General features: G+C 59.6%; 1 protein-coding gene across 2 annotated transcripts in view; it reads right to left on the bottom strand.

The window, feature by feature from the left end:
* The window catches only part of TRIM29 (tripartite motif containing 29), a 98,170-nt gene that overhangs the window by 64,584 nt on the left and 18,330 nt on the right, over positions 1–15,256 (bottom strand). The window contains exons 7-9 of one of the 2 annotated variants that reach the window (XM_045556269.1): positions 14,193–14,291; positions 11,045–11,121; positions 6,784–7,997 (exon numbers count right to left, since the gene is read on the bottom strand). In XM_045556269.1, the coding sequence (XP_045412225.1) occupies positions 7,935–7,997; positions 11,045–11,121; positions 14,193–14,291 (239 nt within the window). In that variant the 3' untranslated portion in view covers positions 6,784–7,934. Of the gene's footprint in view, positions 1–6,783; positions 7,998–11,044; positions 11,122–14,192; positions 14,292–15,256 lie in introns of those variants that run through there. The other variant, XM_045556270.1, reaches the window with a different exon arrangement.

The following is a 15,256-nucleotide window of genomic DNA, read 5'->3' as shown; positions in this document are numbered from 1 at the left end:
GGAAGGAGCCAGCCCGCTGTCCTCCACTAACGAGACAGCCTCTCTGTGAGGGAGCAGCCGGCACAGCGCTGGGTCCTAAAGTGCCCACCACCGGCTCCAGAGGGGTCGATGATCGCTGAAAATCAGGGGTGGAATCACTTTCTAGCTCCCTGAGCAAAGCCCTCTCGTGTTATAACAGGAAGACAAAGGCCCAATGCACCAAATGCAGGTTTTAGCAGTCAGAATAGAAACTTGCACTTTAGTCTTATCCAGCCCTTCCCTCCCTTCTCCATCCAGTCAACTCCTATGCTGCCTTCAAAACAACTCAAGCGTCTCCTCCCCCAGGAAGCCCTTCCTAACTACCTACTTGGCTCCCAAAGGACCCCAGGCTTCCCCTGGCACTGCATTCACTATCGGTTATCGTAACCACGGACTTACTCTCTTCCTCTCTCTTTGAAAGCTATGACCGTGACTTACTCTCCCACCCCCTTGCTCCCAGGCACAAAAGGGAAGAAACATACTGCGCAGATGGGGTTTTACATTCTATTTGCATTTATTTTCCACAGTTGATGCATTTTGAACATGTGATACACTCACAGCCTTCTAGACTCAAGGGGTCCTTGTGGAAAGTGTCCCTCCTGCCCTGTCTTGCTGCTCCCCTGCTCCTCCCCGGGGGGCCCAGTCTCCCATGTACCCATGCAGGAGGCTTTATCCTCACGCAAGCCAACGTATGTGTGCATTTCTCCCTTCCCTAACAAAACAGCAGCTACCACACACATCACTGGCACGTCACTGTCTCCACTCCACAGCCTTTCTTGGAGACTAGCTGTGTCACCACACAGGAGGTCGTCGGGTTCCCAGGCACCTTTGAGCTGGGCCCTGCTGCTTCAGGAGGGGACCCCTGCAGGCCTGCGCTGGAAGGATGGGCTCCCAGGTCCTGCTGTTCCCTCTGTCAGGTGTGCAGCGTTGGTTGGTGCCTTAAGGTGTCTCTGTGGCACACCTGGACTGGCAGGCTTGGGGCGGCCAAACAAGAAGCCTAAGGAGTGTAAATGCAGGGCTGGGAAACCATGGGCCAAGCCCACAGAACAGCAGTAGGACCCGCCAGCCCTCCCAGGGGCCAGGATGATGGCTCTGGCAGGCCCAGCCCGAGGCTCGGGCTCAGTGGAGGAGGACGGAGAAGCTTATTAGTTTAAGCAGGATGAAATGTGTAAATTAATTACCCCGGCCACCCGTGCATGTAGCGACGGGCCCGCACACCAGGAGGAGAGGCGTCAGCTTCCGTCCCTCCTGCACGTTGGCTCCCCTGCCAGACGCAGCCCGGAGAACCCGTGGCCACACGCCCACTGGGGAAGGCGGGACCCAAGAGGGACCCAGGCTCAGCCCGTACCCAGGAACCAGAGCCAGGCGGCCTTGAAGAGATGAGCAGGGCCCCCCATAGGTGGCGAGGCTGGACTCCACCACTGCCACCACCAAGGGAAGCCGGGGTCAGAGGAGAGCGGCCGAAGGCAGGGCCCCTGTCCTGTTTTCCACTCATGCATGGAGCTCGTATTCACTGAGTGACGCTTACAATGCTCCAGGCATCATGGCAGCCTTTTGCTTGCTTTCATTTAACCCTCACAAAAAACCCATGCGGTCACTATGATTAGCCCCATTTGGCAAATGAGAAAACTGAGAACCAGGAAGAATAACTAACTTGTCCTATTGATGCAGCTGCTCCCTGGTGGAGTCAGGATTCAGGTCTGGATGGCTCACTGCCATCCAGACACAGGCAAAGGGTGACCTCTGGGATGGTGTCACCCCCAAAGTCTTCCTTGCTTCCACACCCACCCCACAGAGGAAGTCCCTCACCCTTAGCCCTTGGCAGGGGAGCCATGACCTCCCTTCCCCGTGTTCCCAACCTCTGCAGCCGAGACCTGCTCTGCCACCCACCTCCTCCACCCACCGGCCCTCTGCTCTTGGCCATTTCCCAGGGAGGTGGCCACTGCCGGGCTGGCCCCGCCCTTCTCACACTCCAAGTGTAGGTCCCTCTGGTCCCCCAGATCTTCTCATCCCAGGCCGGCACCGCTGTCCAGCCCCGTGTGCTGGGTGCTATATGCTCTGAGCGCCACCTAAGTCAGCCCGCAGGCCGGCTGGTGCGAGCTCAGGCAGAGCACCGGCCTGCGCCCCCGTGGCCCTGCCCTCCGTGCCCAGAGCTTGGCCCAGCGTGAGTGTCTGTGAGTGAGTGAAGGTCCCCTCCCACATGCCCCTCCAGTCCTGCCTCTCCTCTCTCTCACGGGGACCTCACAATGGCCCAGTCTCACCTGGTCCTGTCTCCCCTCGAGGCAGGTCCATGCCTGAGCCATCAAAGACCCACAACCTGCCCCCCAAGGAACGGGGAGCGTCCTCAGACTGGCTCTCAGGGCTCCACCTTCCGCTGCCAGCACAGCCTCCCGCAAGCTGGCATCAGTAGCCAGGTCTGCAGCCCATCATTCCACCCCATCGAGGGTCTTAACAGGACAATGGAACCCACCTCAGAGAAATGCAGTTTGCTATCCAGGGCCAACCACAGGCCAGCAAGGAAATACACTGTATATCCATTTGGGATTAATTTCTTGATAACCATGACCCAGCCAAAGACCTCCCCTCCCTCCGTCACCTGGCTTCCTGTCGTCCCTGGAAAGCCTCAGGGACCCGGGGCACCAATGCCATCCCCAAGGGAGGGGGTCCTCCCACCCACTGCCGTGTCCTCTTGCAAGAGGGTGTCTTGGCCCCAAAGGTCCCAGTGCCCACCCCCTCCCCTCTCCCCGCACGTCTTCTTAGCCTCAGCCTGGGCAGGGTGATGAATTGGGGACCAGGAGTTGGCACATCCAGCAAGCAATTAGTGTTTATCTCCCTTGTTTATGTGGCTGAACAACGGTTCATTTTCAAACTTAATAGTCAGTACTCAGAAAGATAAAACTGCCTGGGTCACTCTTGGGAGGTGACGTGAGGGTTTGGTGGGAAAACAGGAGGGGACAGGAGGCGGGTCAACCCCCTCCCGGCACCTCCCAGCACCTGCCTCTCTGGACAGGTGTTCCTGGGCCCCAGTGTAGCCCTTCCGACCTCCCTACGCAGTCCATCAGGAGGAAGGTACAAACCTCTTGTGTCGCAGGTGGGAAATCTGAGGGCAACAGAGGTCCAGGGCTCTGCAGCTTGGTCCCTCAGTTTCCCCTTACCTTGGGCTTCAAGGACTCTGACTTTCCGTCTCATCAGCAGGTGGCCTTGGATAGAGTCCTGCCAGACTCCTGCGTGCCCCCTCCAGGGGCTGAGGAATGGAACCCGCTGTCACCACCCAGCCCCAGAGCTCAAGGGCGGAGCCACGTAGGGGTCCCCCACCCCGCCTGCGGCCTCCAGGCCAGCTGGGGCAAGGTCTGGTGGGGCGAGCAGCAAGCCCCTCACTCCCACTCAGACCGGGGGACTGCCGTCCTGGGGCCACACATTCTATAGTCTGGGACAGAAAGGTCTATTAGCTAATGCGGAAGGAGGGGAGAAAGGGGCTCACCTAGCGGAAGGGCTGGGGGACCCGGTCCTGCCCGGCTGGAGCGCGAGGCTCTGTGCCATTAACTGCGGTGAAATGCTGCCACCTGCTGGCTGTACCCAAGAACTGCAGGCTCCTCCCCCCCGCCCTCCGTGCCCAGGGCTTGGCCCAACGCGTCTGTGTGCGTGAAGGTCCCCTCCCACCTGTCCCTCCAGTCCTGCCCCTCCTCTCCCTCACGGGAGCCCGCACAATGGCCCGGTCCTGGTTCTGATTCTGGTGCTGGCTCTGGGGCGGGCACAGCTGCTTCCACCCTGTGTCTCCCCGCCAGGCGCGGAAGGCCAGAAAGGACGGGGACATCAAGCTTCCTCTAGGGTTGGGATGTTGCTGTCATCGTTATGGCTTTGTTATTGCTGTTAATTCTACACTAATAATAATATCATACTCTCTCCTATAGTGAGCGCCTGCGATGCCAGGCACTTTGCACGCCGTTTCTGTTGCTCACAACAGTCCTTGAAAATGTTACCCCACTGAATCTCAGGGCGGGCGTGGGGCTCCAGGTCATACCGCCGATGGGTGGTTCAGCTGGGATTCCGACCCCACAGCCAGGCTCTGGCTCCACACACTGACCCCACACGCCCATGCCTGAGCCCCCACAAGATGAAATGGCCCAGACACCTCGCTGGGTGTCTTCCCTGCTCCCCTCTTGGCTTTCCCGTCACCTCTTCCTGGATAACTGCTTCTTACCTCCAAGGCCTGTCCACGTGCCAGGCGCTGTTCTAGGACAAAATGGAATAACCCCTGATGTCACAGAGTGCATATGCTGGTGGGTCTCGAGGCCCAGAGCAGAGCTCAGAAGCTTCTGGGCCTCAGCCTTCCTCCCTTCAGGACGGGGAAGGCACCTTGGATGGGGACCCAAGGCCCTGGCAGTCAGGGTGTAGAGGAAAGGAGAGGAGCAGGTTGGGGACAGGCAGCCTTGGGGACTTGGGAGCCCGACCTGCCTGTCAGCCCAGTCCTGATCATGGAGCCCCAACCTGGGACCAACCTCAATTTTCTGATTCCTCCAGGGCGTGGTGGCTCACACCTGTAATCCCAGCACTTTGGGAGGCCGAAGTGGGAGGATCACTTGAAGCCAGGAGTTTGAGACCAGCCTGAGCAACATAGCAAGACCCCATGACTACAAAAATGAAAAAAATTAGCCAGGTATAGTGGCACAAGCTTGTAGTCCCAGCCACTTGGGAGGTTGAGGCAGGAGGATCGCTTGAGCCCAGGAGTTTGAGGTTGTAGTGAGCTATGATGAGACCACTGCACTCCAGCCTGGATGACAAAGTGAGATCCTGTCTCAACAAAAAAAAATTTCCAGTCCCTCCATCCCTCCTTGCTGTGGTCTTTACTTCACAGACTGTTGGAATTGAGAAAAGACCCCAGAAATAATCCAGTTAAAATACCTCGTTTTGTAGATGGGAAAGGTCAGGCCCAGAGAGGGCAAGCAGTTTGCCCAGATCACACAGCCAAAAGTGTCAGAACCAGGATGGGGCTCAGGTCTCCTAACCACTCAGCTAGAGCTCCCTGCTGAGCCCCAGCACTGCCCCCCTGCTCTCTAGTCTGCCAGCGGGCTGCCCACATGCCCCCGAGAATTGCCCAATGCCCAGAGCTGGGTGAGGACAGGAACAGGAGAGCCTGGCTCGGGACTTAGCCCTGGGTTTGAGAGGAACACGAAGTGGAAATGGAGTCTCGCTCCTCTCCTTTCTCTCCCGCTCTGGGGAGAGATGCCTCCCCTCCCCTGAGCCACTCGGGGCCTGCAACAGCCCTGTTTTCACTCATGCTGGGGAGGGAGGCATTCTCAAGAACAGAGAAGAAAGGGTTTCCCTGATTGCTTTATAATCACAGCTCTAACAATAATGGAACTGCTGGGGACTGATGAGGGGAGTGCGATGCTCGTGGATGTCCCCGCCCAGCCCCTGGCTGAGGGCCCAGGGCCCCTGCCTCTGCTGTCTTCTTTACATCCACGTTGCTGGCCTCTGGGCTGCAGGAGGCGTAGCCTGGGGAGGCCCAGGCCCGGACAGGCAGGGGCCTGGGGGATTCACCCAGACCTGGGGTCCCATCCAGTTCTGGAGCTGGCAGGTTTAGGGCAGAGCCCAGAGAACTGGGAGCCCCTCATGGCCAGGGCTTCTCTCCGAGAGTCTGGGCATCGCTGGAGCCCAGGAATGTGGCCCTCCTGGCCATCACCACCCCAGCAACTGCAGGTCCCAGAGAAGTCAGGGAACCTGCAGGGCACTGGGTGCCCACAGAGGTGGACCAGCACCTGGGACAGGGGTTATGGGGAGCAGCAGCCAACCCGAGGGACACTCTGCAGTCCCAGCTCCTAGGGAGAGCGCCAAGGTGGCCAAAGCGTGCCAGTCCAACCTGCAGTCGTCTCTTCCTGACAATGCCTGGAGGTCCTCCACAGACGTACTTGACCCCTTCTCCTTTCTTCCCCTTCTCTTATCCCCTTTCTTCTCCATCTTCCTCCTCTCACCCGTTTCTCCTTCCTTTTCCGAGTCCCAGGAGCCCCCTCCCAGGAAGCCTGGATGCAGGCTGGCTTGGACCCTAAAGCCTCCCAAGTCCCACAGGGTGGGGAGAGAGAAGAGGGAAGAAGGTTGCCCCCCATGATGGACCATAGCCAGCCCATTTAGGGACTTTTACTGGGGGGCTTCCCTGGTGTGACAGTGAGAACAGAGGGGCCTGGGTGTCCCCACCACACCAGGGAAAGGGGTGTGGCTTTCTGGACCCTCTCCCCTCCCTACCGTTGTGCTTCCTCCTGGCTGGCATATCTTTTCCAGGAAGTCTTCCCTGACCAGCCCTCCTCCAGCCTCCGCTGGCTGCAGGGACTGGAAGTCCTAGTCTCCTTCCTCCATCCCCCAAGCCAGGACGGTGCTGCCATCAGGAGCCTGGCTCTCTGCTCTCCCGCCAGCCCCCGCCGCGGGCTCCCCTGCCCAGAGGTCCCCCCACCACGGAGAAGACTCTCAGGTCTGCAGCCCCTGGTCAGCCTCCACTCCAACCCCCTGGGGTACGGGTTCCCAGCCAACCCCGGGTCCTGCTCCCTCTGGGGACCCCCGTGACTCAGGGTATCAGCGTGCGCCACCCCTCGTGCTTGTTGTTATCCAAGGCCCAGGCCCCTGCACTGCACCAGCACATCCTCGGGTGGGGAAGGAGCCATGTCTTTGAGAGAAAGAGACTGTACACTCATCAGAGAGGAAAATTGTGTCCAGGAGCATGCGACCACCCCCCCTGGGGACCTGCAGGGAAACGCTTGCTCAGTACAGGAGAAGTGACTGATCAATGGTTTATTCCAGAGAGGAAAGCCCAGGCTGCACGTCTCCCGCCCCCACCCGCAAGCCCCCTCCCATAGCCCCCACATAGGCCCTGGGGGTGGGGGTGAGAGGAGGGATGACCCTACCCTGGCACTCCCGGTCTGGCCTCCTCCCCAAGCCCTAGGCCCTGTGACGGGCAACCTGGAGGCTCATCAGAGGGAGGACGCAGACCCCAACAGGGCAGTGGGTAGGAGTGGGGGCTCCGTGGAAGGCACCCTTGTCAGTAGCTCCTGCTGTTACCCGCACAGCCATACCTTCCACTCAAGGGAGAAGGCCACATCGTAAAATTCATGAAATCCTACATGTCCCTTGGGGCAGCGGGGCCAGTCGCTATTTCCGTGGGTGGGTTATGTCATGTCGAGGGAACTGCCTGTCCCGGCAGCTGGAAGGGAGGAGTATCTTGGCGAAAATCATTTTGCCAGCCAGGACAGCCCACCCTCCGGGGACCTCAGACTCAAAGTGGATGCCCCGGAGACCCATGGCCTGGGCAGGGGGATGCCAAGACACTGAGAGGTTTCCGTCTGTGGCAGCCGAGGGCAGCAGGCTCTGCCGGGCTGGGCATCGGTAGGTAGGACGAGAGAGGACTCGTAGGGCCAGTCTTCTCCTGACAGGGCCAGGCTGCCGGGAGGCGGGAGGTGAGGCTTGTGGGTGGGAGAGGGGCAGCCGTCCGGGCCTGCCACCTCCAGACCACATCAGGGGGACGGGGCCGTGGGAGAAAGAGTCAAGGGCCGAGAGACAGCAGGGCGTGGGTGGGACAGGCAGGCTGATGCCACATGGGTACTTACTGCTGGCCCCATGTGCAGCCCAAGAGGAGGAGGGTGGTGGGCCTGGGGAGACCCCACCTACCCTGCCCCAACCGTGGGAGGGCCTCTGAGTGCAGGAGCCGTGGTGACATTAGGAATCACAAGGCAGGAAAGGGCCTGAGTGGAGCGTGGCCCATGGGGAAGCGGAGAGGCCAGGACTGCACCGGGAGGCCAGGGAGGGCTGGGGAAGGCAGGTGCAGGGTGGGCGCCCTCCCACCTGGAGGAGCACAGTAGCTTAGGAGGCGAGAGCAGCAGGGTCAGCAGGGAGGGCGGGGGTGCGGTGCCTCATTCCCTCCTGCCTGGAGCTCACGGGGCCTCGTTGGACCCGATCCCGTTGCCTTTGTTGACGTAGAATGGCCGGTAGTGAGACTGTGGGGAAACAAGAGTGGTCAGGGAGGCCGACGGCAGCTGAGCCCGCTAGCCAGACCTGCCCCACCACGACTGTCCCCAGGAAGCAGCAGGGTACAAACCCCAACCATTCTAGGGGCCTCGTGGCCTGACCCATAATATCGCTCTCCCCTGTGATCAGGGGCTGGTCCCTGATGTGATCAAAATCTCCAAGTTCAAATCCTAATCAGAGTTCATTCCTGCCAACTGGTGGTGAACTTGAACGTCAGCCCGAAGTCAGACTGGCTGAACTTCCCCTCCACGGCCCAGGAAGGGCCCCCAGCACCACCACAGCTGCCATTTGGTAGCACTTTCTACTCTACAGAGCTTCGCAGCGCTGTGCCGAGCTTTATATGTGTGGACTCATTTCATTTTTACAACCACCCAATTAAGTGAATTACTATTATCATATCCATTTTATAGCAGAGCACACCAAGGCACAGAGAGGCTAGGCAACTTGCCCCAGGTCTCTCAGCTGGCAAGCAGAGAAGCTAGAATTTGAGGCCCAGCGGCCTGGCTCAAGTCCACCCCCAGCCCCACCCCCTTGCCTGTCTCAGCATCACTTCTCCAGTTGAGAAAGCTTCAAGCGTTTGCTCCTGCTCTCTCTGTACCAGCCTCCCCGATGGAGGGGTGCACAGAGGGAAAACAGCTGCCCTAGCCCCGCACAGTCCCAGGCTCCTCCCCATCCCCCATCGGTACTCAGGGACAGAGCCCAGTGGCAATTCTCCCAGCGTCCTCTGTGCATCGCATAGTCCCATGATTTCATGAAATCAGCGCCCCAATCACTTCATCAGGGCCCTGAGAAGTCAGCCCTGCAGGCTGCAATGGAAGAGCAAATCTCAGCTGCTCCTCACCCGTGTGAGCACTGTCAGCCCCTGGGGGATCTCAAGGAGTAGAGCTGTCCCTGAGCTGGGGCAGAGACTGAGCCCACCCCCATGCCCCACTGATCCCAGTACAGGAGACACCATCCCCCACCCTCATGCAGACACCCCTGCCCTTGGCCAGCCTTCCGGGGCACTTGCAGCTCCTGCTCAGAGCCTTGTCTACGTCTGGGGCCTGTGGGACGCCAGGGCTGAGAGTCCTTAGCTCGGACCTTGGTTAAGCCGCCCGTTAAACAAAGGAAGACACTGAGACTCAGGAAGGGAGAAGGACACGGACAAAGTCACACGGTGGCAGAGCAGGACCTGGAACCAGGTCTCCTGACCCGCAGGCACCAGCCTGGAGCCCAAAGCCGTCCACAGGGCAAAGGGCGTAGGCCTGGGAGTGGCTGAGCCTGTCTTCCCGGAAGGCCACAGATCAGGGCACCTTAACCAGGCGCTGCCTGGTGAGGGGCCTGGAGTGGTGGGTGGGCAGGAGCATGGTCCCATGGCATCCAGGCAGGTGCTCCCCAGCCCCGTCCCCTTCCTGTATGATGGCGAGTGAGAGTTGGAAGAGCTATGAAATCATCCAGGTCATCCAATTTATGTTACAGAAGGGGAACCTGAGGCACACGGGAAGAAGGACTCACACAAGGCCACACAGCAAGTTAGAGGGCTGGGGCCAGACCCCAGGCACCGGACTCCCAGGCCAGCCTCTCTGCACACCAGCACCTGCCTCCATTCTGCCAGCCCTGGGTGCTAGCTGGGCACCAGAACCCTGTCCTGCCAGGAGTCTCAAGGTGTGACGGGGCTTTCCTGCGGGGACCCCGGCTCAGGGAGGGTGGGAAAGTGTGTGGTAGGGAGGGGACCGAGTCTAGGGACAGAAACCTTTTTTCTCTCCGTATCTGCTTTTTGCAGTCCTGCTGTTGCAATGCCCCTGGGCCCTGCTCCAAATTACACACATGATCACTTAGTTCCCATCACCAGCAAATTAAAGATTCTCTCCAATTAAACCAGCCCCAGTCGCTTTCTGTGGTCCAGAGCAAATCACCTCGCCGTACTCTGACCTCCAAATGCAAAGACAGCAGGAGCCGGGGCTCTGGACCCTGTTCCCACAGAGCCTCTGATGCCACCCACATGCCAGGGCAGCTGGCTGGCCCTCACCAGGGCCTAGCGTGGGCCTTCAGGAGAGAGACGCTCGGGGGGACATAGGTTCAGCATGTGAAGGACAGTCCCCAGTCACTGAGGTCTTGGCAGGGGCCAGGCACATCAAGGCTAAAGGGCATTAGGGATCCTGGCAGCACCCACATTATAAAAAGCAAGAAACCAGCCAGGCACGGTGGCTCATGCCTATAATCCTAGCACTCTGGGAGGCCAAGGCAGGAGGATCGCTTGAGCTCAGGAGTTGGAGACCAGACTGAGCAAGAGTGAGACCCTGTCTATACTAAAAATAGAAAAACTAGCCAGGCATGGTGGCACATGCCTGTAGTCTCAGCTACTCAGGAGGCTGAGGCAAGAGAATCCTTTGACCCCAAGAAGTTTGATGTTGCAGTGATCTATGCTGAAGCCACTGTACTCTAGCCTGGGCAACAGAGTGAGACTCTGCCTAAAATAAATAAATAAGCAAGAAACAAAGTCCCAAAGAGGGCCTGGACCCCAAGGCCATACTTCCCTATTGTGCCACTTTTCTGGTGCCTCTGGCTTAGGGTCATTAGATATTGAACCCTAAATATATCCCTGACTTATCCCAATAGCCTGTTTGCTGTCACAGCTGGGGAAATTGCCCCCAAGGAGGTGTGACCCATGTCTAGAAGATCTGTCCCCTGAACTGAGCATTCTGTAATCCCAGAGCCAGCAGAGACCAAGCTGTCATTCCACAAGCACAGACACCTAACCACCATTTGCCAAATAAAAAAACAAGGGCCCATTTTACAGGTTAGAAAATTGAGACCCAGACAGTGTGTGCTTACGCAGGTCCCCCACCTGTCGGCCCTGGGTCTCTACTGCCCTTTGCTGTGTGTAGGTGCTCAGGCCACCACTGCCTGCCTCCCCCACCCCGTGGCTCAGAGAAGTAACATGAAGACCGGGTGCCCCCGGGGAGCCCTCCTCGGTGCCCAGGTCTCTGGACGGGCCTGTGCCCAGGCAGGCTCTCCCGGGCAGCACGTCACTCACCAGCAAAGTCTGCTTGCCGGATTTCCAGGTCTGGGGCTGGGCCTTGGGGGTCTGGCTCCGCATGAGGGAGGGATAGCCTGGGGAGACAAGAGGCTCCAGTCAGAGGGAGTGCGGGCTGGGCTGGCCGCAGCACAGCCGCCTTCTCCAAAGTGACCGCCAAGCATCATCCAGCCCATTACCAAATTCAGCCACCTGGAGAGGTGTGCAGCACCAGGGCCGCAACTGACAGTCCTGGGTCGCCTGGCCGAAGGGAGGAAGCAGCGAGACAGACAGGAGGAAGGGGAGCCAGCCAGGTGGGCTGGGCCAGGCAGCAGGGGAGCGTCACCCCCAAATCCAGGTCAGCATCAGGCTGCTCTGCAAGGATTCCCATCCACCCACCCCGGAGGGTCCTACCATGGACCCCTCCCGTCCCTGGGGCCCAGAAGAGCCCTTCACAATCCCAACGTGTGAGGGTCTCCAAGCAGGCGGAGCTCGTCCTGACGCCCCAGTGCTGGCTGGATGATGCTCCCATTCACTACTGAGCCCCCCTTGCGCCGAGCACCGTGCCAGGGACCTTGCATATGTCTCCTCCTTTAGCCCCGTTTCTGCGAGCTCAGCTGCTTGCCCGAGTTGCACAGCTTGTACGCAGCAGTCGGGATTCGAAACCAGGCTTTGCCAGACTCCAAAACACACAGTCATGCTCCTTCCACCCAGCTCTGCTGCTCTGCACTAGCCAGAGACCAGGCCCAGAGAGGGGCTGTCATTGGCCAGTGTGGCCACCACCCAGGGTCAGGGCAGCAAGCCCAAGAGGCCCAGAGCAGGCGGTGCTATCTGGGCTTGGTTGCGAAGGTGCTGGTGCAGGGTGGCTGCCCTGCCACCCTCCCTGGCTCCTCCCCTCAGCCCCGAGGGATCCGTGAGGAGCTCTGGTCGGCAGAACAGTGTCCAGCGCTTTGTGTCGGCCGCCGGCCTGCAGGGACAGGCAGAGGCACCCGAGGAGAAACAAGCCATGACCTGGACTCAGAGGAGCTCAAGAAATAAACAGGGTCTGTCCCGGGTGGGGCCTCTGTCCAGTGAGGCTGCGGCCTGCCCCAGGGAAGCCCCGTCCTGCCCTGCTCCAAGTGAGGGTGGGCAGGCCAGGCCCGGGGACCTGCAGCACTGTCAGACTGCCAGCCGGGCTGGCCCTGCCGGGGTGTCCCCGAGAAAGAAGGCACAGGGAGGAGGCAGAGCAGAGAACCCCGGTCCCTTCCTGCACCTGGGGGGCAGCCTTGGAAAGCAGGGTTCCATGGGTCCCGAGTGGAGGTTGAGAGAGGGGGATTCAGGCCTCACCTCTCAGTTCTCAGAAGGAAAATCCCATGCCAGCCACGAGAGAGGTGGGGGGGTGGCCCAGGAGACCAGGCTTGAGCCACAGGCAGAAGCCCAGCTAGAGAGTGAGCTAGGGGTGGCGGGCGGGGCATGCATCCTTCTTCCAGGGAACTGGGGGGAGGAGGGACCAGGACACCCAAGAAGTGGCAGAGAGCCTCCATAGGACATTCCACCTGCCCCGCTGAGGGAGAGGAAGGGAGAGGCATGGAAAACGGGCAGGTACCGGGATTATTTTTAAACAGCCCACTGCGGTCCACTGGTTTGGAAAACTCTGCAGTGGCCTGTCCCAAGGTGGTGAACTGATAGGGGGTTTTCCCAGTGCCTGCTGGGAGAGAGAGAGGCATTAGCAGCATGTTGCTAGTCCCGGGAGGGGCCAGAGGGACTCACGTCTCACTCTGGAGGTCTGGGACCCCCGGGAGCCACTGTCCAGCCTCTGGAACTGGCCTGGCAGCCCTGAGCACACTCTGCCCCAGGGCTGCTAGAGTGGGTGCAGGGGGCTCAGTCCATGCAGGCTGGGGTTATGCTCCACACAGGGCAGCCCCTGTCCAGAGCCCTTGTCCAAGGCCATTTCCAGCCCGCCCGGTGAGCCTATCTGCAGGAAGATGAGAGGAGGTGTGCCTGGGCTCTTCCCCCCGGGCACGGTGCATTTGCAAGAGGCTCTCTCACTGCAAAGCCTTAGACAGAGAGTCTAGCAGGCTGAGGGGGAGATACTGGGGCATGTGAAAGCTCCAAATCATGCCTTGGGTGGCCACCTTTCCTGCCAGGGGGCCTTTGGTCCAGGCTTGACCAGAGAGCAGGAAAGGCAAGTCCTGAAGCTCACCAGGCCTGGCTCGGGGATAGGACATCCCCAGGGGTCCTGTAGGCTGGGACCCTCTACTCATGTTCCCTTCTCCTTTGCCTTGCTGGTGGCTCTAAGATTCCCTACGCAGGCATAGGCTGGGACCCCAGGCTGGAAGGGACAGCTGAGTCCTTTCCAACTATGTCCCTTCCCGTCCCCAGGCTGGAAAAGACATAGAGCCACCTCAGAGGCCACTGCGTGGAATCTATCTGTCCTGCAAGTCTCTTTCCCTCCCCCCTGTCCCACTGAACCTGTTGATGCTTATTCCAGGCCAGATGTTTTGGACACCAGAAGAGAGACAGAGTTACTCCTACCACAGCCCACCAGAGCTGTCCCTGGGGTCTTCCAGGAGAGACATGAAGGCCTGGGATCTATAGCTAGGGTCTCATTCAAGCCTGCCCCGCCCCAGGATGACCCCAGCCCCAGGGGACAGGAGGCAGTGACCACTCGGATTTGTCAAGGGGTGCTGCAGAGCACAGCAGGCAGGTGTGGGATGGGGGTAGGGAAAGGAGGACAGTGGGGGTGCGTTAGAGGTAGCTGGTCCTGCCTTTCCCAAAGGAGCTTCTGCAGGACCAGCTCTGCGGGCTAGAACCAACGCTGGGAGTCTCTGGGTGAACAGGGTTAAATAAACTCTCTCCAGTAGGAAGACAGAAGTGCCCCAGGATCTTGGAGGTGGGGGTACAGGGGGTGCGGCATGCTCCACCTTTCTGAGCATAGAGGCTTATTGTTGCATCATTAGGGACCAAGTGCAGTGAAACAAGCCCCAGTAAACACTGATGTGGCCCAGCCCCCTTCCTGCCCTTATTTAGAGCAAAGACTGTGGTGACCTGCCCCGCTCTCAGGCCAGGGCCTTCTCCTTTTCAGAGTAAGGGAGGAATTGGCCAGAGAGGGAGCAGAGACCAAGGCAGGGCTGTGGACTGACAGGGCAGCTGCAGAGGAAAAGCGAGTAGGCAGGCGGGAAGAGCTCACCTTTCAGGGAGAAGGAGGAGCTGCCCTGGACTGCGGGCAGGTCGTTGTCGGAGCTCTGAATGGTGGAGGAGTATTCCCAGACCCGGGAAGTGTAGTTACCTGGCGGGGCAGAGAAGGGGCGTCAGACCCAGGCAACCGACCCTGAGGGGCAGGATTAGGACGTGGCCAACTCCACGGCTCTTCCTCTCCAGCCCCTGGCCACGTCTCAAGCCAGGATGCTGCTGTGTCCCCAGTGACACCTCCCCAATCCTTCTTGCCATCAAAGTGATCTTTCTAACATGTAAAGAGCAGTCATGTCCCTGCCCTATATAAAGGCGCCTGTCCTTAGAATAAGGGACAAAATCATTAACTTGGCCCACTCGCTTCCTGGCTCCCCCTCCCCTCCCCTCCATCCCTCAACGTCCCAGCCAGACTCCTCCTGCTCCCCACCCTTCACAAATTCACATATTGGGGGTCTTCAGGTGACAGCTCACATATCACCGCCCCCAAATCCACACGTGCCTCGGCCCCATACCCACATCCCCACATTTCCCTACGCCCCGTCCCCCGGGGTTGCAATTGCACGTTGAATCATCTGTCTCCCCCGTGGGCTCCACGCGGGCTGAGGATGTGCCCGTCTGGCCCCGCACCACACCTGGCGCCTGGCATAGAGCCTGGTTCCTAGCAGGTGCTCACTGTGTGGTTGGTGGATGGATGCGTGAACACATCAATGGATAAGTACACACACTGCCTCAAACTTGAGGACACAGGCAGCTGATCAAACTCTTGAGATTCTGTTTGCCAAGTTGAATAGGCTAAAAAATGTCCATGTTCAGCTTGCCGAGTAGTTTTTGGAGGGGGGCGGGACGGGGGGTCAGGGCCTCTCAGAGGACACAGCCTTCTCCAGTACCCCAGGCCTGAGGTGTGAGGGGTGTCGCCAGTCAAGCTCGTGCCATGGCAGTGCCCACCGAGCCCAGCGGTCCTCCCCCATGGCTGCCTGCAGGGAGGGCTGGGGCTGGCCTTTGGGTTCAGGGTCACGATGGCTGGGGCCGGCACCTGACCCAGCGCCGAGCCCTCCCACAGGG

The sequence above is a fragment of the Lemur catta genome, chromosome 7 (genome assembly GCF_020740605.2).
Source record: "Lemur catta isolate mLemCat1 chromosome 7, mLemCat1.pri, whole genome shotgun sequence".
Classification (NCBI taxonomy): Eukaryota; Metazoa; Chordata; class Mammalia; order Primates; family Lemuridae; genus Lemur; species Lemur catta.
This window is presented reverse-complemented; position numbering and strand designations above follow the sequence as displayed.